General features: G+C 35.5%; 1 protein-coding gene across 2 annotated transcripts in view; it reads left to right on the forward strand.

Annotated features, from left to right (window-relative positions):
• The first annotated feature begins 1,140 nt into the window (after positions 1-1,140).
• LOC145277823 (mitochondrial carnitine/acylcarnitine carrier protein-like) overlaps positions 1,141-26,108 on the forward strand; it is a 157,538-nt gene continuing 132,570 nt past the window's right edge. Inside the window, exon 1 of one of the 2 annotated variants that reach the window (XM_080129725.1) lies at positions 1,141-1,684. In XM_080129725.1, the coding sequence (XP_079985851.1) occupies positions 1,529-1,684 (156 nt within the window). In that variant the 5' untranslated portion in view covers positions 1,141-1,528. The remainder of the gene's footprint in view (positions 1,685-26,108) is intronic. The other variant, XM_080129726.1, reaches the window with a different exon arrangement.

Below are 26,108 nucleotides of genomic sequence, written 5' to 3' on the forward strand. Positions count from 1 at the left end.
CTCAGTTCTTCTTTGGTCCAGCCTATGAACGGTCAGAGTATCTTACTAGTGATATTTCCCATATGTTTATACCTTTTATTAGGTTCCTGTTACATAATTTAGTTTCTATGAGTTTCCTTGTTTTTCACAAATATTCCTTTTCCAATTTTATTTTACCTTTATTTGTTTCCAAATTTTCCAAATATTTGCTCACCTAGTGTTCTCACCTTCGCCTGGGTAGTTCTATATCTTCCGTTGCCTCCAGTTTTCCCCTAGTATTGCATACTTTTCCACGTCGTATTCCATTCAGATGCTGAAGATTCTAGTTGTGTTTATTAGTGTCTCTATTCCTTTTTGATTCTTGCAAAAAGTTTCTGTATTTCATATACATTAGATGGTTCATTCTTTCATCTGTATTAGTAAATTTGTATCTGGCTTAACATTTCCTAAGTATATTGTTGAGGGGCACCATGGCTATGATGAACAGTAACGGTGACAGGGAGTTAACAATATTAACAGTTAAGTGATTTAATAAAAATGCACGAATTATCAAAACCATATAAATTAATTTTCATGAGAGATTAATTCTTCATAACTTAATTTGCATGACTATATTATTTAAATACGATCTGCTTTTTTTATATCATTCTAGGCAATTATTTTGTCGATAATTTAATCGTAATTAATTTAAGTAATCCAAAAGTAAACAATAAATTGTAAAAATATGTTCCAACTTCTGAAAACGGTTATACACACATACATACACAAAAAATAATCGCCGTCCATTACAAAGGGAATCATTTTGTAATTTTTCTACAACAAATGTACGCATTATTTTGAATACTTATCTAGTTATTTTTATGTGCATTATTTTGTAAGATGTAGTTTTTTATGAAAATTTCTTTTACTTATATCGGATCATTTTATTTTATAAAAGATAGAAATATATTACAAAAATCAAGAATTCAGAAATGAAGAGTGTGAGAGAGAGAGAGAGAGACATACAGAAGAGAGAGAGAGAGAGAGAGAGAGAGAGAAAGCAAAAGAGATATAGAAGAGACCACTTTCCTTTACATTTTGAATCCTTCCAATTATTCACTAATTTTAAAATCTGAAACAACTTCCTTCACAATATATATATAATTCGAATTGTTATAAATTGAATTAACTGAACTCCACATTCAGATCGGTAATATTACAAAAAGAAAAAGAAAGAAAAAACGGAAACAAGTGCAGACAAGTTCATAGAAAAACCGAACGGACTATCAAAACTCCTCCTCCTCCTCCTCCTCCTCTTTTGCTTCTTCTTTAAATGGTATTTATTTCTGTCAGCACAGATAACCAAAGGTCAGAAAGAGGCGACACTTTTCCATTCTTTCTTTCATTTTTTTCTTTACTTTTTAGTTTTTTGTCAAAAGATAATAAGTGCACTTGAACGCGAACCCACGTCCGGCTACAACTCATCTCGCGAGTCGAATTTCTTTCTTTTTTTTTCTTTTTAATAAAGTTAATTTATCACATTCGTATGCAGTAACGGCTAGAACAGTAGATGATCCAAGTTACAAAACCATCGATGTCTCAATCGCCTTGCTCCGCCGAAGACCTAAAAGCTTCCGCGAAAGTGAGTCCTCAGAAAGATTTTATCGGTGGATATCTTGGTGGAATGGGGATTGTTATTTCTGGACATCCACTGGATACAATCAAGGTAAGCTATTTAAAAAGAGATTCTTCTCCATCTTTTTCATACTGTCTATCTATCTATCTATCTATCTATCTATCTATCTATCTATACAGGGTGACCAAAAAAAAAAAAACAGAGGACATTCAATTGTTTTTCTGAGCATTTTACAGTCAACAGAGAAAAAAAGGCAAAAGACCCTAGTGTTTTGATGTGATGTTTTGAATATAATAAACTAGTTATGACCAAAGTTTCATTTCATTCAGACAAAACACAAAGAAACGGGGCCTAATTAGAGCCGTTTTTTTCAGTCACCCTGTATATATATATATATATATATATATATATATATATATATATATTTCGTCTGTACACTGAAAATTAACAGAGTTATTGCGAAGGAAAATGTACACAGACACAGACAGACACGCAGACACACGGACACGTTCACTTTTATATCTATACTAGCATTTCGGCCCGGCCTTGTGGAGATGTATGTTGAGCAAAAAAAAAACGGTCAATTTTTTTAACTTTGACCCCTATTATGACCCCTTAACATTTATTGTTTTTGGGCTCAAATAAAGTTATTAAGTTAGATCCATGTCCAAGGAACCTATATCTAAAATTTCAAGTGTGTATACCCAAAATTGTCGGAGGAGTTTGGTAGAGTTCTCAAAGGTCAAATCGTTGAGCTTTGACTCCTTAACAGCCAAATTTCTGGCCAAAAACCACGCACGCGGACATAGTTTAAGACACAAGAACCTTGCACGGTAGAGACAATAAGGTTGTGTTAGTTTCTGCATTTTGACTCACGAAAAGGAGTCTGGGGAATTACCTATTTGTGTCAAAATACTAACCCGAACAAAAAAAACCTAAACTGTGATGATGCTCACACTGCAGACTTGATTGTTTTTAAGCCAAATAATCTTTTTGCTATTTTTCTAAAATCAACTGTGAATTATACTGATAACGTGAACATAGGAAATGCTCTTGTATGTATTAAATATGCTTGAATGGTTTATGTCAACGAACAAGGTTCGTTTCTAATGCCGCCATTTCTGTCATGCTCCTGTTAATTCTGTATTTTGTTACTTCTGCTATTTACGTTTTGCGCGTGTAAATCTGAAGAGATATGCAACATAATACTAGCATAGCTGTTCGTACAAGACAATCATAGAGTAATATGCTTAAGCAGAGAGCCATGCCAACCAAATTTCACGTTCCCAAGTTTAATAGAATAACATTATTTAATAGATAAATAGACAGGTGTTATACAAATTAGTTTCAAGTAATTTCTACTTGGAATTTTATGAGGTTGAACTGTTCAATATCTAACACTGATCATCAAAAGAAATTCAAAAAATACGGATATCTTGAATATGACAAACTGATAGAATAGGACAAAAGAATTCCCCAAAAGTTTAAATGATATTTATTGAAATAATTACACTTACGTTAAATAATATTTATTGAAAAAGTACACTCGCTGGAAGTTTTAGAAATATTTATAAGCAGAAAGGAAGTTTTATTTTATTTATAACGGAACATTTTTGGGATTGTGAGTATATGCTGAATAAAAAAAAAAATTCACGAGCTCACTAGTTAACATGAGAATCCCATAAAATTTTAGAAATTGATTGAACTTCATTTCGTGTGGAATGAAGGTTTACTCTGCCATCTAATTTGTATGCTTTCATTCAATTGATTATTTATGTGCATCTCAACATTAAGAAAATCGATTGCCTAATCAAAAACATGGCACATGCTTTCATTTTCAAAATTCCCACACTGTTTTACCACCTTTGTTACGATTCTTGATGTTTATCAGGACTGAGATAGGATCGTTTTATCTTTGTCTCGTGAAACATCGACTACTAAAACGTCGTACAGAGTTTAGTTATACGTGTTTGTTTTTTTAATTTGGAATACATCTTTAAAAGTTCTTGAACTCTTTAGAAAAGTTACAGTGGGATTTCCTTCTGCATTTTTAAAATGGGGATTATGAGTCTAATCTATGAAACTAACAGAAATTGTTTTGGATAGAAATTAAACTCACCATTTTTACTCAGTATCATATGGATTTTTTTAAAAAATGTTATTTATCAGTTGCTGTTTTTTGTATGATTAATTTTCATCATATGATACGAACGTATAGCAAGGGGCAAATCATAGATCGACCTTCGCTTTCTGTTGCTTTTTCTCTATCATGAGTTCAACTGTCATTGTCTTCAGATTTCTATTTATTTTCTATTTATTTATTATAAACCATATGTAAATCCGGCAACTCATTGATGACGGCAGTTGAAAGGAACAAGATTGGTTTCATGTCATTTTTGACGTCGCATGAGATTTGTTTGCGTAAACCCATCATATAATACAAATGTTCAAACTAACTTTATTTCGGAATAAAATTGATTTTCCATTTAAAATAAACCATTTTAATTAATTCGACGATTCTGCAAGAAAGGTCCAAGACAGTCAACTGAAACTCCATTTGTAAAACGTTTATGGCGAATTCATTTATCACTAAAAGAAGTATAAACTATTAGGTTCGTGTAAAAACTATTAGGTTCGTGTATACATAGTTGAACGGCAAAAAACGACATTATTTTTGCACCAACCTAATAGCTTAACGAAAAAAGGATATAAGAAACCTAGAGAGAAAAAGAGATAGACTATATATATATATATATATATATACAAAGCTGAATGTGTGTGTGTGTGTGTGTGTGTGTGTGTGTGTGTGGTCACGAATAGGCTCCTATATGGTTGACTATTTTAAAAAACTGATTACACATAATGATAGAAGATATATCGAGACACAGGAATGGGTATGTGTGATCTGGCAGAACGGTGGTTCATTACAATTGTGGGGCCTGCGTTCACGCCTGGTCCACAAAGTATGGAAATAAAAAATTTAAAAATTAAAAAAAAAACGTTTACAAGTGTTTTTGATATAGATGTACATAAGAATACTTTGATAAGTATGTATTAAATTGGGATGGTATAATAAAATTGTGGGGTCTGCGTTCGCGCCTGGCCTCCATAGAATGGAAATAGGCACAAACTTTAATAAAGATTTTTCATATCTATCTGCGTAAGTATACTTTGATAATTATGTTTCAGTTTGAAGAAATATGGTATACTAAAATTATGGGGTGTTCGTTCGCTCCATAGATTGGAAATATGTCACAAAGTTTAACAAGGTTTTTTAATATAGATCCACAGAATATTGTGATAAGTGTTTCAGTGTGAACAGGTATGGTATAATAGATTATGTGGTTTATCTATTTTATTTTTACTTTCATCATATTTTGCTTTGGTTTTGATACCCCCAAATTCGAAGCTATCTCTTTACAACCCTTCCTTTTCATACCCTATCATACTTTCATAAATCAGAGTCCATTTTCTGTAGGCTGTTTTTGAACCCAGTCAACGACGGGTACTTTTGCTAGTATATATATATATATATATATATTTAAAAGAATGTAGCCATCAACAATTGTGGGGTTATCAGCCTTTTATCATATTTTTATTTAAAAATATTTTTATAACGCGTTTCAAGCTTTGTTTCGCTCTCATCAGATATTTTTGTAAAAAGTTTTTTTTTAAATGAGAGATTGAAATGTTATTTTTACATCTGCTGATACTAAATGTGTTTTTCAGAGTGATGATGTGGTCTCTGACATTTTTTTAAAATAGAAATATGATAAAAGGCTGAAAACCCCACAATTATTAATGGCTACACTCTTTTAAATATATATATATATATATATATATATATATATATATATATATATATATATATGGGGGTGGGTTTAAACTTACCTTTGAACTTATCTGCGTGAGTGAAGAGAGAGTGATTGATGAAGTGTATTCTTTCCAAAACATAAACATTCCCGTATCTATTCTAACAGATGGTGTCTTGTAAAACGTTTTTGTTCCTTTTGTTCTTATTGATAAATATTATGAAATATTTAAACAACGAAACGATACAGATGACCTTGTTCACATCAGTGGTTTATAGAATAAACACAGTTCAATGTCAATTATATTTATCTTACACGAACATCCTTGAGAAAAGGTATGAACCTATGGGGTTTATTCAGTTATAGATAAAACTAAATGGACAATCCGACATTTGAAAAATAAGATCAGCGATGAATAAATGTATCTAATTGTTAACATTGTTTGGTAGTAAACTATTTTTCAAATCTCATTGAATTAAATTTTGCAATTTCATTGAGGTTCGATCATTTGATTAAAATCAATATTTTTGTGTACGTACTATATATATATATATATATATATATATATATATATATATATATATATATATATATATATATATATATATACAAAGGAGACACTACTTATGAAGGTTCGGAGGTCACTCGAGGATAAAGATTAATGAGTTTACAGTAGTCAATGGAAAAATGTCGTAGTAATTGTTAGTATTAGAAATTTGGTAAATTGGATTATTCAAGGGGATGGCTCATCAATTACTTGTTCACGTTGGACATGAAGATGACCATGTTGTAGTCAGTTGGAAAACAGGAAAATGAAACAGAGTTCCATATGCGTGCAGTTCTAAGAAAGAAGTTTTGTTCATAGAATCTACGTTTAGGTTTAGGCACAGATAAAGAGCGGGGGAAATTATTGATAGTGGTTTCAGTTAGACGACAGTCAGGGGAGACTATAGTGTAGCTCAGACAAGCACTTGCCATGAAAATAACGATAAAGCAGAGACAGGTTCACAACGTCTATTCTGTGGGAAAGAGGTTGCAGGGAAGAGAAAAGGACACCCCCACCAGGCTACGAAGTCTATTTTGAACTCTGTCAATGCAGGATAAGCTCTTTCAGATGTGGCAACAGTACTCCATCCCTGGACGCACTTGGCTCTTATACAGGTAGAGAATTGCATCAGCAACTGGAGTGGTAGAACGATCTCACCATTTTTCCAGCAGCCTTGGCAATATATAAATTTTTAAATTTGACCCCTATTATGACCCCTTAAAATTTATTGTATTGGGCTCAAATAAAGTTATTAAGTTAGATCCATGTCCAAGGAACCTATGTCTAAAATTTCAAGTGCTTGGACCCAAAAGTGTTTGGTAGAGTTCTCAAAAGTCAAATCGTTGAACTTTGACTCCTTAACAGTCAAATTTCTGACAGAAAACTGATCACAAAGATTTTCCCAAATCTTAATTCCCTGTATTTCAAATTTCGAGTTTATAGATTGAAAATTGACAGAAGTTATTGCTTAGGGAAATGTACATACACAGACACACAGACAGTCGCACAGACACACAGACATACAGACACTTTCACTTTTATATATATATATATATATATATATATATATATATATATATATATATATATATATATATATATATACTAGCATTTCAGCCCGGCGTTGCCCCGGGTGTTTGGAGGTGTATGTTGAGCAAAGAAAAAAAAAAGCGGTCAATTTTTTTAACTTGTTCCCTATTATGACCCCTTAAAATTTATTCTTTTCGGCTCAAATTTAGTTATTAAGTTAGATCCATGTCCAAGGAATCTATATCTAAAATTTCAAGTATTAGACCCAAAATTGTCGGAGGAGTATGGTAGAGTTCTCAAAGGTCAAATCGTTGAACTTTGACCCCTTAACAGCCAAATTTCCGGCCGAAAACCGATCACAAAGATTTTCCGAAATCTCAGTACCCTGTATGGCAAATTTTGAGTCTGTAGACTTAAAATTGAGAAAGTTATTGCGTCGGAAATGTACACAGACAGACACACACACAGACACTTTCACTTTTATAGATATATAGATAGATAGACTAATAGATTAAACAAAAATATATACGTATACATCAATATGTAGTGAAACAATTTGGTAGAGTTCTCAAAAGTATAAATCATGTAGAATATCTGCATGAATATAATCACACGTAATAGTTAACTCTAGATAATCAGCCCATAAGAAAACCGAAAAAACTAATAGGGAATTAATTAAAATGAATGTTTAAAAGAATATGCAAATTAGCTAGATCTTTTGCTAGTGAATGCAATTCCACAACCCATACATAAGAAAATTGTATTTTCTTTTTAAATAAATAGAAAAGAGGGATTTTAATATGAATATCAATACACACAAAAGAAACGAATATATATATATACTAGCATTTCAGCCCGGTGTTGTCCGGGTATTTGGAGGTGTATGATGAGCAAAAAAAAAGTGGTCAATTTTTTTAACTTTGACCCCTATTAATTTATTGTTTTGGGCTCAAATTGAGTTATTAAGTTAGATCCATGTCCAAGGAACCAATATCTAAAATTTCAAGTGTTTAGATCCAAAATTGTCGGAGGAGTTTGGTAGAGTTCTCAAAAGTCAAATCGTTGAACTTTGACCCCTTATCAGCCAAATTTCTGGCTGAAAACCGATCACAAAGATTTTCCCAAATCTCAGTACACTGTATGTCAAATTTCGAGTTTGTAGACTTTTAATTGAGTTATTGCGTAGGGAAATGTACACAGACAGACACACAGAGAGACGTTCACTTTTATAGATATACTAGCATGGGTGCCCGGCGTTTCCTGGGTATTTGGAGATGTATGTTGAGCAAAAAAAAAGAAAAGTGGTCAATTTTTTTTAACTTTGACCTCTTAACATTTATTGTTTTTAACTTTGACCCTTAACATTTATTGTTTTGGGCTCAAATCAAGTTATTAAGTTATATCCATGTCCAAGGAACCTATGTCTAAAATTTCTAGTGCTTAGACCGAAAATTGTCGCAGGAGTTTGGTAGAGTTCTCAAAGGTCAAAGCGTTGAATTTTGACCCTTTTACAACCAAATTTCTGGCGGAAAACCGATCACAAAGATTTTCTCTATTCTCAGTACCCTGTATATCAAATTTCGATTCTGTAGACTGAAAATGGACAGAGTTATTGCGTAGGGAAATGTACACACACATACAGACACACAGACACGTTCACTTTTTTATATATATACTAGCATTTCAGCCCGGCGTTGCCCGGGTGTTTGGAGTGGTATGTTGAGCAAAAAAAAAAAAAAAGATTGTAGGAAGGCAGGCTTGAACCCGTACCACAAAGGAGGAAAATTACGGGGAAAAACCTGATCTCTTAGCTGTTACGATTACCGCCAAAGAGAAAGTGACGTAGGTTTAAATTAAGGCTAGACAATCGAAAGGAGAGGATGACTTTCGAAAATATCGCCGAAAAAAGCGACCCCTCCCCCGTAGAAAAGTTTCCAGTTGAAGGTGAAGATATTAATGTTTTAGCCTATTTTTCGATATTTGTCGTCTGAAAGATCGAGCTTCAAAATGATACTGATCTTGTAAAAATCCGCCGCCTCTGTCGAAAGTTTTAGGCAGACATGCAAACATACATACATACATGCATTTATATATTAGTAACTAAAAAAAACAGATTAGAAAGCTTGGCCTTTATATATATACCCTTTATGTTAAAATTCAAATGTTTAGACCAGAAATTGACTGAGTAATTTGGTAGAGACTGCAGAAGTCATTTTTTTTTAATTTGACCTCTATTATGACCCCCTTAACATTTATTGTTTTGGGCTCAAATCAAGTTATTAAGTTAGATCCAGGTCAAGGAACCTATATCTAAAATTTCAGGTGTTTAGACCCAAAATTGTTGGAGGAGTTTGGTAGAATTCTCAAAAGTCAAATCGTTGAACTTTGACCCCTTAACAGCCAAATTTCTGTCCGAAACGGATCACAAAGATTTTCCCTAATCTCAGTACCGTGTATATCAAATTTCGAGTTTGTAGACTCGAAATTGACAGAGTTATTGCGTATGGAAATGTACACACACAGACATACAGATAAACAGATACACACACACACGCACACACACTTTCACTTTTATAGATATATAGATAGATATATAAATAGATAGATAGATAGATGGATTGGATGCAATATATAATCATTATTTAAAAAGTATAAAAAGAAACTCATGCGCCACCACCGAGAATCGAAACCAAAACGTTCAGCTTACGATTTCTTTTGCCTCTGCCGTCAATGACTGGCCTATGAAAACATGTTTACTGCAAGGCTAAAAATTAAAACATGAACCATATATGCATTCGTAATGGCGGCGTTCGACCTTCACCTGGCAAATTCCATTTTTTTACTTTTCACACTTTTGCACCGATTTTTCCAGGCTAAAACCCAAATATAAAGATCGCTAGTTATGGTATAGCTGGAAAAGTCTTCTCAATTATTAAATCATTTCTTTCTGATAGGTTCATAAGAGTAGTAGTTGAGGGGCAAAAATCAGAAGCTCACAGTATTAATGCCGGTGTCCCTCAGGGGTCCATCCTGGTCCCAACTCTTTTCCTGATCTACATTAATGATCTTCCAAATCACATCCTTACATCATTTGTAGACATTTATGCTGACGACACTACCATTTATGGTTGCACATCTAAGACAGTAAACGACCAAGTTCTCTCCAATTCTCTCTCCTCTGATCTTGAGCACGTAGTACAATGGGGAAAGGAGTGGCTGGTTACTTTTAATGCATCTAAAACCAAGCTTCTCTCTTTACATCATCAACATTCTAATCCACATTTGGCATCAATTGAAATGAATGGCTCTCGTCTTCAGGAGGCCTCAAGTTTTGACAAGCTTCTGGGCTTGACCATTACTCCTGATCTTAAATGGAACACGTACATCAAATCTGTTGCCAAGGCCGCTGGAAAAATGGTGGGATCTTTCTATCGATCCGGTAAATATCTCACTGCTGATGCTATTCTCTATCTATATAAGAGCCAGGTACGTCCAAAGATGGAATACTGTTGCCACATCTGGGCAGGAGCTGCTAGAAAGGACTTGTCCTGCCTTGATAGAGTTCAAAATAGACTTCGTAGCCTCGTAGGAGATGTCCTTTTCTCTTCGCTGCAACCTCTATCTCACAGAAGAGATGTTGTGAGTTTGTCTCTGATGTATCGTTATTTTCATGGAAAGTGTTCGACTGAGCTTTAATCTATGGTCCCCCCTCGCCAAACTTTCACAAGAAACACTCGTCTAGCTGTAAACACTATCAATAATTTCCCCCACTCTTTATCTGTGCCTAAACCTAAATGTAGATTCCATGAACAAAGCTTCTTTCTTAGAACTGCACGCCTGTGGAATTGTCTTCCGTTTTCCTGCTTTCCGGCTGACTACAATATGGTTGTGTTCAAGTCTAAAGTAAATAAGTTCTTGATGAGCCGTTCCATATAAGTTATCAAATTTACCAAATTTTCATTACTAATGATTACTATATTGTCCAATTGCTACTGTACACTCTTTAACCCTTATCCTTGAGTGGCCTCTGGGCCTTGATAATGTGGTGATGCCTATGTAAAAAAAATAAAAAATAAATAAAAAAAATAAAGTTTTGCATGGATCCAAATACCTTATATATGAAGTTTCTTGTCTGTAGACCAAAAAGTCTAGGAGGAGTTTAGTAGAGAAAATTTGTTAAACAAAAATATATACGTATATATTTATATATGGAAACAATTTTGTGTTTACTATAAACTTTTTACGAAAATATTATGCAAGTATAAATCATGTAGAATATCTGCATGAATATAATCACACGTAATAGTTAACTAAAGATGATTATCTCATTAGAAAAACGACAACCTAATAGGGAATTAATTTAAATGAATGTTTAAAAGAATATGCAAATTAGCTAGATCTTTTCCACAACCCATATATAAGAAAATTGTATTTTCTTTTTAAATAAATAGAAAAGAGGGATTTTAATATGAATATTAATACACACAAAGGAAAACGATATATATATATATATATATATATATATATATATATATATATATATATATATATATATATATATATATATATATATATATATATCATAGCTGTTAAAAAAAGGAAGCCTGGGTTTTTTCTTTTTTATTAATATTTTTGGATTCATGGTAAAAAGAAAGACGGAGGGAAAACATTTAATGGAGGTTGAAAAAAATTAATTACATTGGGGGTAGATTCCGGGTTTTGCCCTCACTTTTCCAAGCCGATGTATTTTTTTGTGTATATTGTTTATTTTCTTATTTATGACAGAGTTAATCACATCAAGAGGGTGCGCATTATTGGACAAAATACTGGTGATCGTTTTTAATTCTTTATCCAATTTAGAGCACGGTGTGTTAAGGTTCAAATTAACTTATACTTTAGTTCGTAAAGGCAGAATGAATAGTCTACTTTCGATATGTAGACGACATATTTTGCCTATTCAATAATCAAACAGAGGTAAACAAATTCTTCACTTTACTCAACCAAATGCATACCGTGTTAAATATACGAGGGAGAAAGTAATTCTTCTTTAGCCTTCCTTGATGTATTGATAACAAAAACTCCATCAAGTTATCTTATATCAATTTACCGTAAACTAGTGTGTATGGGGTTGTATACACGTTGGGATTTATTCTGGATACAAAAAAAACTCAGTCTTCCTTTTTTAATATATATATATATATATATATATATATATATATATATATATATATATATATATATATATATATATATTAGGTTAACAAGAAAGTTATTGCGGCATTTAAAAAAGTTTTTAAATATAAATCTTCTTTTGGTTTAACTCTGACTTCAAGAAGTGTCGTGGAGCTTCATCAGCGTCTAACCACTGAGCTGAGCGTCACATATATATACATATAAATATGTACATATATATACACATATATATACATATAAATATGTACATATATATATACATATAAATATGTACATATATATATACATATATATATATGTACATATATATATACATATATATACATATTAATATGTACATATGTATATATATATACAATATAAATATATACATATAAATATATATATATATATACATATATATATAAATATATATATGCATATATACATATATATATGTACACATATACATACATATATATATTCATATATATATACATATATATACATACATATATATATATATTCTTATTTGACTTTATAACTTAGTCCATCTATGAATTCTGACGATGCTAGTTGGATTTTTTCCTCTCTTTGAGGATTTTCCTCTAGCTGAAACAATTTGTAAACTCATTCTGGACTCACAGTAATAAATTTCCTATATATATATATATATATATATATATATATATATATATATATATATATATATACATGATGGCAGCAAATTCGCTTTCGAACATTGCCATCACTCGATATAGCACAACAAAAAAGAAAAAAAAAGGTATATAGAAACACAAAAACATTCAGTGATGGGCTGCACGAATGTGGCTTTTAAGCCCTGCTAAACTCTGGCATTCCTTAGCACACATTGTACAGACATGTGCACCACTAACAGCACGTTCTTGCTGTTCTTTTCTATGCAGGATCAAATGCCGTTTCAAACCGCCTTTCGTTTTGTACATTCGCCCGCAGTGTACGCAGGTCAATTCTGGCAACTCAAGACTGCTTTGTGGCCCGCTGCGCCGATTAGTAGACTGGTGACTCATCAGCCATGCTCTGCTAAGACATATTCTTCCGCACACCTCACACTCCAGACCAAGTTGGCTCCCCCCTTCACTTTCCCTTTTCGGATATCATGCTTCAGCCGCTCATACTGGGTTCGATCCACCTCAAACTTGCCCATACCTCCCCACAAGATCCTTCTTCACTCTCCGCGATCCAAAGCAAGACTCTCCCAGGTTCTTTCATCAATCCCACATTTTTTTAAGGTGGATCTTAAACAATCCTTAAATCTCAATTTAGGCTTTTGAGCCAGACTTCTTCTCTCGCCGAGCTCACCGAGTTGTTTGGGAAGTCGACTGTCTAACATCCTCACCACATGTCCACTCCATCTCAGTCTATGCTTAATAACGTGAGCCTCAATGCTAAGGCATTGGGTTCGATCAAGCACCTCCACATCACTGACATACATCTGCCAACCCACACCTAAGATTCGCCGTAGGCACATCTGGTGAAACTGCTTGAGATGTCTCAAATGCTCCCTGTATGTTGTCCAAGTTTCACAACCATAGAGAAGAGTAGAGAGAACGCATGCGGCATAAACCTTAATCTTAGTTGGCAGCAAGATCCCATGACGTCTCCACAGACGCCCGTCCAACTTTCCAAAGTCTGCTGATCCGTAACGATACCTCATCATCCAGGGTACCAGACATACTCAGTGTGCTACCCAAGTATATAAACTTAGAGACAACCGCTATCCTTGACCCACAGATATAAACTGATGGCTCATAGTATAGCATGCCTGGAGCAGACTGATACATTAAGACAGTTTTTTTTTCAGATTGATGGTCAGGCCCAATGCGCAAAAGCGTCCACAAGATGCTGCATATCAGTCACCGTATGAGCCACCAGATCACAGTCATCCGCATAGAGCAAGTCACGAATCATGTTGGTGAGTACCTTTGTACTTGCATTGAAGCACCTAATGTTGAACAACCCCCCAGTAGTTTGGTAACGAATATAGACACGATCAGAGCACCCCCCCCAAATACCATCCGAAAGACCATGGTGAAATACAACGCAAAGAGTGTGGGTGCTGGAATATCTCCCTGCTTAACACCATTTTCTACTGAGACAGGATCAGCCAGCTTTCCCCCAACGTTGATCACATCCTTCATATCATCGTGGAAGAGCTTTAAGATGGTTATAAACTTGTCAGGACAGCCAAGCCTTTTCAAAATCTCCCATAAAGCATCCCTATTGACTGTATCAAAGGCCTTAGTTAAATCGATGAACACCTGATACAGTCCCTTTTGTTGTTATATATTTCTCCTGCAGTTGCCTGGCTGTAAAAATCATATCCACTGTCCCTCGACATCTTCTGAAACCACACTGCGACTCAGGCAAAACATCATCAGCAATATGCTCCAGCATTTTGTCTAGCATGATCCCACAGAGCACCTTACTGACTACTTACAGCAAAGAGATTCCTCGATAGTTTCCACATTCATCTCTGCTACCCTTCCTCTTGTATAGCACTACCATCAATGCATCCCGCCAATCCTGCAGAATACACTCGTCCTGCCAAGCAGTCCGCAACAATTCCGCTAAGCGTTGCATCATCTTGGGTCCAGAACATTTAAAGATCTCTGCATGCAAACGATTCGGGTCAGGAGTCTTTCCATTGTTCAGCTTATGGACAGCTGTTTCAACCTCCTGGAGAGAAGGAACCTCTGCCAAGATATCCTTGACCGGATTGCTAGCAATCGACCTAACAAACTCCTGATCAACGTAAGAAGGTCTGTTCAGGAGGTCATCGAAATGCTCCCTCCATCTATAAAGAATGTTGGTAGGGTCTCGAAGAAGATCCCCACCATCTTTCGAGCGCAGAGGAGTGATAGGTGATCTGGATGGTCCGGAAACCGTGCTCAGTAGGCTGTATAAGACCTTGGTGTTTTTCGAATCCGAGGCGAGTTGTATTTCCTCAGCTTTCTGCCTCCACCATTCATCCTGCATGTTACGCAACCTCCTCTGCACCTCGTGCTTGATTGCCTTAAACTTGTCCCTCAATTGATCTTGCTCACCATCCGTCAAACCACCCCCGAGATAAGCGTGCAATGCCCTGGCTTTTGAATCAAGCAGAGCCTGAATTTCAGTATCATTCTCATTGAACAAATCCTGATGTTTACGCTCACAATAACCTAATACTCTCTCACATACCTCATAGACAGATTCCTTAAAAATCAGTCTCTTCCATCTCCTTAACTAGTTTCTCTCTCACAATATTGTCCTTTAGACGGGCAACATTAAGTCGCTTTGGGATAGCCACACTAGCTCCCCCTATCTTGGGCTTCACAACACACTTAATTTTTGCACCCTGCATGACACGAACGCTGCAGATATCACTCATCTCATATTTTCTGACTAACACATAGTCTATCAAGTGCCATTTTTTGGAACCAGGATGCATCTAGGTCGTCTTGTATTTGTCCTTCTGCTGGAACACGTTGTTACCGATTTTAAAACTCATCTCTGAACAAAACTGCAAAAACATCAGACCATTACTATTACACTTGCCCACTCCGTGTTTACCCAGCACGTCTCAGGTTTCAAAATCTTTTCCCACCCTAGCATTAAACTCTCCAAGAATGAAGATCTTATCAGCAGAGGGAATGCGTCTAACTGCACTGCACAAAGCAAGGTAGAAAGCAACCTTTTCATCTTCTGTTGCATCCATAGTGGGTGCATAGACACTCAAAAAGTTGTATAACGACCATTTACCAGAGGTAACCTCATAGTCATGATCCGGTCACTCACACTACAGGGAAGTTCTTCCAGGCTAGAAAGAATTGATGCCTTTATAGCAAAAGCCACGCCTGATTCCCTCTTACATCCATCCGCTCTACCACTCCAGAAAATGGAGTAAGCCCCAGCCAACTCAGAAAACTGTCCCTCATCAGCCAACCTGGTCTCAGACAGAGCAACTATGTCCATGTCATAACGTTGAAGTTCCTTAGATAGGAGCCCTGAAACACCTGCCGGGCCAGGCCCTGGAAATTCCAGTTCCCTTATTGCCATTTACGTTTATAATCATATTTTCCAACTTTATTGAATGTTTTGCCGTTTTAGGCTACAGCCAGCCTTTTTTGCTATAAAGATACACGAGATGGTAAAAAGTGTATCTAATTTATATCGAGCAATGCCTGTGCATGAGGATTGTTATAGTGGGGAAAGACTTTGCACCGAGACAATCCCACTCTCTAAACAACTGCCACATTGATCCAAAAAGAAGAGCAAGTCAACATCATTGGATGTAGCAGTCATTGCAGGTTTTATATCAGAGTTTTCCTTCTCCTAGAGTGGTTGCCTTCACTACGGCTTACAGAGCCCTCTCCACCCAACATGCCATTTGATTCATGACTGGAACTTAGGTTGCTGGGCACCAGAGCATATTCCACACACCGCAGCTTACAGGGCCTAAGCTCCTCTGGAGGTTTCTGTCAGGGTTACCTCACCCTTAGCCTTTGGTTAAATAACCTTGGCCCACAAGCATATACATATATACATATATATATTCATAGATATGCATATATATATGCATATATATATGCACATATATGCATATATATACATATATATACATATATATGTACATATACATCATCATCATCATCGGCGGTCACTCGTGTCCGAGTAAGACTGTCCTCCGTTGTGGCTTCTGTGGGTCCTCAGGTGAGCATAGAGCCCAATCCTAGACCCAATTTGTCTTGTGCAATTTGAGCAGATAAAGGTAGTGGTGGTAGGGTGGGGTTGGGTGTGTCTGGTTGATAATCTGTCCTTTCTGTGCTTGTGTTTATCCTCAGCAGCTTGATTTAGGTCACTACTATAAAGCGCAGCACCTTCGTGAACAGCGCTCCTCCATGCCAACCTGCTCCCAGCCACGTCCTCCCATGTCTCAAGGTCCATGTGAAACCGCTTTAGATTTGCTTTGATGTTGTCCTTATACCTCATCTTTTGGCCACTCTGGGCACGCTTTCCCTCAACAAGCTGAGAGTAGAAAATCTGTTTTGGGAGGCGGAGATCCGGCATTCGGACAACATGACCAGTCCATCTGAGCTGGCGTTGAGCAACAGTAGCGGTGATAGTGGGAATGTCAGCCTCACTCAGGACGCTGGTGTTGGTGCGTCGGTCCTTCCAACTAATTCTGAGGATTTTTCGGAGGCATCTTTGGTGGTACGTCTCCAGGGTTTTTACGTGCCTCCTGTATATGGTCCAGGTCTCCGATCCATAGAGAAGAGTGGGCAGCAAGACAGCTTTATATACCATGATTTTGGTCTTTGCCAGAAGGTCACGGTTCTCAAATACTCTCTTCCTTAACCTTGAGAAAGCCCCACTGGCACAGCTGAGACGGTGTTGTATTTCATCATCTATGTTGGCTTTTGATGATAGGATGCTGCTTAGGTATGGGAAGTGGTCCACATTTTCCAGTCTAGCGTTATCGATGGAGATGTTTGGGGGTGAGACTGGAGTACTGTTTGGTGGTGATTGATGGAGGATTTGGGTTTTTTTTATATTAATTGTTAGTCCTAGCTGTTTGTACGCCCTCGTGAAGGCAACCAGTGTACACTGTAGGTCCTCTTCTGAGAGGGCTACAAGGGCGTTATTGTCTGCATATTGTAGCTCCATAATGGATATGGTGTTCGTTCGACCTTTAGCCCTAAATCTGTTGATGTTAAAAAGTCGCCCGTCAGTTCTGTACATAATCCGAACTCCATGGGGAAGATGTTTGTCCGTGAGATGGAGGATAGCAGTAATGAAGATGGAGAACAGGGTTGGGGCAATGACACATCCCTGTTTCACTCCCGTGTCAATCCTGAAGGGCTCTGTTTCATCTCCACTACTACTGAGGACTGTAGCTGACATATTGTCATGTAGCAGTCTCAGTACCCGAATGTACCTCTCTGGGCATCCAAACCTTGCAAGAACCAGCCAAAGGGCTTGACGGTTCACAGAGTCAAAGGTTTTAGTAAGGTCTATAAAAGCCATGTATAATGGTAAATTTTGCTCCCTGCACTTTTCTTGGAGTTGACGAGCAGTGAAGATCATTATCTCAAGAGAGCTAAGGAGGTTCCAGATTGACATAGCTGTGCTCTCTGAAACCCGACTGGCTGACGACGGGCAGCTGAGGCAGGAGAAAGGCGGGTACACCTTCTTTTGGAAAGGAAGGCCTGCAGAAGAGCCGCGTATCCATGGCATGGGCTTTGCTATAAAGAACAGCCTCATCCGCCACCTCAATGAGCCCCCTCTGGGCATCAACGAACGCCTAATGACCATGCGCCTGATGCTTGCGGGCAGCCAAATGGCCACTGTGATTAGTGTGTATGCTCCAACACTTGATGCACATGATGAAATAAAAGAGACCTTTTATGCTGACCTTGACACCATTTTATCCGGGACCCCCAAGGGGGACAAGATAATCCTACTTGGGGACTTCAATGCCAGAGTGGGACGAGACCATCAGCACTGGAGAGGAACGCTTGGAAGAGAAGGAGTTGGGAACATTAACTCAAATGGTACACTCCTACTGACAAAGTGCTCAGAACATAACCTGATCATCACGAACACACTTTTCCGACAAAAAAACGCATTCAAAAAATCATGGACGCACCCTCGAAGTAAAATCAGGCACCTCATTGACTATGTCATTGTCCGTGCCAAAGACCGCTGTGATGTGCTGAACACCAGGGCAATGACCAGTACAGACAATTGTTGGACCGACCACCGTCTTATTTGCTCCATCATGTCTATCCATTTAATGCAGAAGCAAAGGATGCAAAAAAGACAGAGCCGACCAAAGCTCAACATCGAGCAGCTGGGCGATATCACCTACCAACAACACCTCCAGGCGGCTCTTAGCGCGGCCCTGCCCAAGCAGTATCCGCATGACGCTGAAGAGCACTGGGACAAGCTGTCCTCTGCCATCATGGACTCCAGTATAAGCATCCTAGGGCAGAAAAAGCGGAAACATCAGGATTGGTACGATGAAAACGATACCGAAATCCAACAGCTTATAGACACCAAGAGGCAAACTTTTATCACCTGGCAGAATAACATCAATTGCAAGGTTAAAAGAGCTGCCCATGCCAAGGCTAAAGCGGCTGTCCGATCGACAGTCAGGAAGCTGAAGAACCTCTGGCGGATGAAGAAGGCTCAGGAGATCCAGCAGTTTGCTAACTCTGGGGACACCAGACGATTCTTTGAAGCCACAAAAGTGGTATACGGCCCCAGCTACCGTTCTCTGACCCCCCTTCGGTCTAAGGATGGGCTCACGCTGCTGAAAGGAAAGGGAGAAATAACAAATAGATGGAAAGAGCATTACGAGGATCTTCTGAACAGGGACACCACTCCAGAGATGGAGGCCCTTGAAAAACTCCCCCAACAGCCCATAATTGAGAGCATGGGAGAACCACCGAGTCTGGAAGAGGTGCGGGATGCAATTAGGAAGATGAAAAACAATAAGGCGGCTGGTTCTGACGGCATCCTAGCAGAACTCCTGAAGAAAGGCGGGCCTGATCTTCTCAGACACATCCATGCCCTGCTGCTCAAAATATGGGAACAAGAGAAAATCCCTGCACAACTTAGAGATGCCCTAGTTGTCTCCATCTTTAAGAAGGGAGACAAGGCAAACTATGGGAACTACCGGGGCATTTCTCTCCTCTCTACCACAGGGAAAGCCCTAGCTCGGGTTTTGGCCAACAGGCTTACACCCCTTGCAGAAACCATCCTTCCCGAGTCCCAAAGTGGCTTTCGACCAAATAGAGGCATGATGTACATATATATACATATATATATATACATGTATACATGTATATGTATATATATATATACATGTATATATAGATATATATACATGTATATACAGATATATATATATATACATATATAGATATAGATAAATATATAGATATATATACATATATATGTATATATATAGATATATATATACATGGGTATATATAGATATATATACATATATACACATATATATATATGCATATATATGTATATATATATGCATATATATACATATATATACATATATATACATATGTATCCATGTATATATATATGCATATACATATATATACATATATACATATACATATATATATATACATATGTATCCATATATATATACATATATGTATATACCTATATATACATATATATACATATATATATATATATATATACCTATATACACATATATACATATACACATATATACATATACATATATATACATATATATTCATGTATATATATATATATATATATGTGTATATGTATATACATATATATATACATATATATCCATGTATATATATACATATATATACCTATATATGCATGTATATACATGTATATATACATATATATATACATATATATTCATGTATACATATATATATATATACATATATTAATGAAAATAAAGGGATGTAGTGATATACGCAATGTTAATATTCAAACAAATATAAATAAGTGTATTTATATATAGAAAATGTAATCCCAACCAAATTAAAAAACCGCAATATGCAATAGAGAGTAGAGCTTATTATAAGAGAAAGAAAATTCAAGCTGTAAGTTGAACTTTACAATCAAAATTTATTGTTCGGCGTAATACTCAAAAAAACTATTTACAAAGTCTTTCTCTGAATAAGGACTTTGTAAATTGTTTTTTTGGAGTATTCAGTCCAATAATAAATTTTTATTGTAAAGTTCAACTTACAGTTTGAATTTTCTTTCTGTTATACATATATATATACATATATATATATGCATATATATATATACATATACATATATACATACATATATATATATATATATATATATATATATATATATATATATATATAACGAGGATAGATAGAAGAGGAAAGTAAATTCAATTCTATAAGAGGAGACTTATCGGGATAATATAAAGTTCAACAAATTTTAATGGAACTGATAGAGAAGACAATAGGAGTAGAAAATGAATTCACAAAATTGGAAAATATAGAATGACTCATTTATTTAATAAGGATGTACATACATCTATTTGAAGGATAAAGAGGACTCTTTATACCAAGGTATTTCAATATATATATATATATATATATATATATATATATATATATATATATATATATATATATATATATATATATTCAAAGCTTCTTCTGTTAGGGTTTTAGAAGAATGTATGGCTAGGTTTCCTTCCTCTTATCTATTTGCCTTTCTGGTACCAAAGGTATCAAACTTTTCTACATTTTTCTTCCCATAGCATTTATATGCTAATGAACATGTTTCAGAATAGATCTTGTAATCTTGTTAATTTTTTTTTAAATCCTCGTTTTCTATTTCCAAAATTTTGGTGTAGGCTTTCTTTTTTCATCCTTATGCAGTTAAATTCTCTTTTATAATTACAGACTTTTGAGAAATCGGCTTATGAAAGTGCGATGTCTATTTTTATGTAACAATTTTTGTTAAGGGTTTTTTTTTGTTCTTGTATAATTGAATTCTATTTTGTAATTATAAACGTTTTAGAAGTCGGATTATTTAGGTGCTAAGTCTGCGATATGTTAAATTTAGTTTCTCTGTTTTTTTTGGGGGGGGTAAATTGCATTATTTAATTTTTAAATTTTTCTCTTTCTTTTTTTTTTGCTCAAAACTTATTTAGAATATATATATTAGATTTCAGTGGTACAAAAGTTTATAATGGCTTTATACAAGATATCTGGAATCATGCCGACTTGGGAAATAAATATAAAATTTTTTGAGTGGACATTTTGTTACAGGAAAAGGGCTGCCCCCTTTTTATGTAAATAAGAACATTAGATAAGTGAAAATGAGATTAGGATAAGCCGAGACTCGAACCTTGCAAGCAAGGTTAAAGAAATAGAATGTTAGAAAATAAGGCTATTGTTAATTCTGAATATTAAATATGTCAGTAAAAGAATGAACCATGAAAATTTAAAATATATTGTTAAAAAAATAGGTTAGATTAAAAAATAGGTTTTGAGAGGATTTTTTGTTTGCAAAAGTGTGTTTTGGACAAACATACATAGCCATGTGAATTAGTCACGTCTGAGAGACACACTTCTGACGTCATATACAAAGGGCGATTCTCTATGGGTTCGAATTTCAGAGCCAGTCTGCTAGTCAGTCAGAAAGAGAGTTGAGAGTCAGTCAGTTGGCAGTCATTTGTTCGTTAAGAATTCAAATCATAAATAAGTAGATAAATTAAAATGAAAGAAACAAGTAACATGAAAAATAAAAACGGGACGTTAATAGATAGATGAGACGTTAATGGTTGTGAATGGTTGTTCTAGAAATAAGTTAGAATTTTAGAGAGGGGGCAATAGAAAATTACGTAAGCGGGTATTTTGAGAGTTTTTCGGATGTGATAAGCCAGAAGAGAGAATTTTTATTTTTTATTTTTTTTATTTTTGATGTCCATAAACATTTTTCGCAAAAAGTGTAGCTTTTCAGGAGACAGCATTAGAATGGCCCTGTTAGGAAAGTATAGATGGAAACCTGCGATATTGTGGCTTATAAAGCATGCTGCAAGTAACGGCACCGAGAAGAATTATAAGTGTCAGCACAATAAATTAAAAAGGCAAGCGTTGAAGGATACGATAATTCCTTAGGGTACCAAAGAACTATAAGAGTCAGTACCACGGAGAAATAACATATAGCATTAAGAAGGGAGAAAAGGTAAAATATACCGTAAGTACGTAGGAAGAAAAGATATAATCTTATACTTTTTTTTTAGAGATGTATGAATGCGAGATATCTTTGTTGAGGTCTTGGACGCCTTCATGAAAAAAAAGAGAAAAAGCACATAAATCCGGGCCATAGAATTCAGTACGCAAATAGGAATTTTGGCGCAAGGGACGGGGGTTATTTAGTTAAGGGTGATGTTTTCTAAGTCTTTATCTAAGTTCCAAGAGTCCAAGCAAGGAAATCCAAGCGAATCAGTGTGATGAAAAGGTATATCTTAATAATTAGAAGCCAACCACAAAGGATTAAAGTAAATGAGCTTTGATGTATGCCCCCCAAAATAAAATAGTTAGAAAATGAGACAACGCTCTAATTAGTAGAACACCCAGGCGAAAGAAAGGATCAGGACACATTTGGACGAAAGAGTCGTCGATTACGTGAAGAGGTAAAATGAGATCTCGGTTTACGGCATAAGGGTGGCTGAATGAAAAAGTGGAAAAAAATGTACTAGAATTTAACAATGCGTACATTTTTTTTAATGGGAAGGATAGTAATGTTACATGAAAAGGGATGCCCCCTTTTCATGTAAATAAGAAAAACATTAGATAAGTGAAAATGAGATTAGAATAAACAAAGACTCTTGTAAGCAAGGTTAAGAATTGGAATGTTAGAAAATAAGGTTATTGTTAATTCTGAATATTAAATATGTCAGTAAAAGAATGAACAATGTAAATTAAAAATATATTGTTAAAAAAATAGGTTAGGTTAAAAACTAGGTTAGGAGAGGATTCTTTGTTTGCAGAAGTGTGTTTTCGACAAAACAGCATAGGCACGTGAATTAGTCACGTGAATTAGTCACGTTTGAGAGACACACTTCTGACGTCATAGACAAAGGACGATTCTCCATATAGTTCTATATAGTTCTATGGGTTCGAATTTCAGAGTCAGTCTGCTAGTCAGTCAGAGAGAGTTGAGAGTCAGTCAGTTGGCAGTCAGTGGTCAGCTGACCCTTTGAAAGCGAAGGGGAAAAAATTAAACCATGTAGATACAAGTGAATTCCTAACGTCATCAGCATTCGACCGGTCCAATGAATAAAGAATCATCTTTGTGTATTTGTAAAACTGTTGTCATGTGCCATCTTTCAACACTCAAAAGGTAATAGACATTATGTAACCCTGACAAGAATATGTATCACCCATCCTCTGTGTTAAGAACTTGTATACATCTCCAGCCAGTATATCCATATGAAGTCCCCCAAGAAATATCAGAACTGTATAAATGTCTCTCCCTCTAATCATCGTCATTCGTGTATTATATGGCCCCAATATGAATCCCCCGTCTCTCCTTTAATATGTACCCCTATGCAACAATTTTTTATAGTTGGAATTCTTTCAAGCGAGACGACGCGGTGAAATAGATAAGATAGATAAGAAATAGGGAGGGGTGGAAAGGGGTTCAAGAAAGTTCCCTTCTTAAACCCCTTTTTTAGACGCAATTTAACACCGGTCGTGTAAGAGAGTCGCATTATTTTTTTTTCGATGGTTACGAAGTACGTGTTCAATTTAGTAGAATGTTATAATTGAAAACTGATCCCCGACGATAAGTCATAAAAAATTATTTTTCAAGTTTTATTTAATCTGAAAGTTTGTAATCGATTAGATTAACGTGAAAAAAGGGAGAAAATAAAGGTGTAAATTATGGAATTTAGAAATGTTTATTAGTCATTTGGAATATTCCATTTTCAATCTAAAGAGTGACCAAGATGATATCGGCCGTAACGACAACCATAAAACAACCATTAAAGCAGGAAAGCGTTGACAACAGAATGCAAGTATGTATTTTACATATCTATTATATTAATATAATAGATATTTAAAATACATACTGGCATTCTGTCGTCAAAGCGTTTCCTGTTTTAATAGCTCATTAAGAGGCGCTCACAGACTGCGCATATTCTGAATAAAAAAAATGAAATAATTTGCTAAACCAAGAAAAGACTTTTGGCAACTGGCAAATATTTGTATCATATTCGTTACTTCTCGCTGTTACTTTTGTAATTAATGTTACGTAGTGTGTTATTATCTTATTATTAGAAGGTACCACTTGTGCGCGTATGTTACGTGAGTTCTTATTTAGTGTTCTTGTTTAGATGACGACTTATATTTGTTGTTGTTCATTTTGTGTGCTGTGAGAGATAGTATATTGATGACATTAACAGGTACATGTAAAGAGAGAGACAGTTGTACATTTTTATAAACACAAAGTTCATATTAATACAATTTCACTTTACCTTTGTTTTGGTGATGATGATTTTCACAAAGTTCTTATAACGTAAATGGACAATACCTTTTCTGTTGAATAACAACACGAAGACGCCGATACAAAAGATGAAGATGCTCTTTTTATTATTCCATATGACCGGTCAATGGCTTTGCATCCAGGAATTCAAGTCTTACATGATTTCTTCTTCTAACCTCGCTTCTAAGGTTCCATGTCAGCTCTCTCTCTCTCTCTCTCTCTCTCTCTCTCTCTCTCTCTCTCTCTCTCTCTCTCTCTCTCTTCTCCCCGACTCTGATCTGACTCTCGTCTCACTCTCATCTCACTCTCTCTAACTAACTTCGAACTCTTTCCTATATTGAGAAATCACATGTATGTCTGGTCAACGTGACTATAATTCACGTTTTATCAACATGCGTGATTTGCACGTTTTTGAAACCATTTCTGATGACCAGGAAATTTCCCATTTTCCTTGTTGTTTTACAAAGGAATTTAACCTACTTATCTAATTCTGTAACCCATATTTTATTATGCACATTCTTTCTAAGAATGTGAATAGTTTCCAACCAAATTTGTATTTATTAAATATTTTAACAGAATCAACAATTTACTGGACATTCCATTTAAAACCTATTGTTCTTTAAAACTTATCTACAGGGTTCGATTCCCGTTTTATCTGATATTATTTTCATTTAACTAATTCTCTTTATTTTTACTTACATGAAAAGGGGACAGCCCTTTTCATGTAACATCTGAGCACATCATCTAAGCTTTTTTTCTTGAAATTCAACATTCCAGTTGGAGGCTAATGTTGTATCCGACATACGTCTTTGTTTTCTTTAACAATATAACGTAATATTTTATATCCGAATAAGTCCGAATTCTCATCAGTGTTGTGGCAATATAA

This window comes from Euprymna scolopes, chromosome 6, assembly GCF_053919585.1.
Source record: "Euprymna scolopes isolate OS-2025 chromosome 6, ASM5391958v1, whole genome shotgun sequence".
Classification (NCBI taxonomy): domain Eukaryota; kingdom Metazoa; phylum Mollusca; class Cephalopoda; order Sepiida; family Sepiolidae; genus Euprymna; species Euprymna scolopes.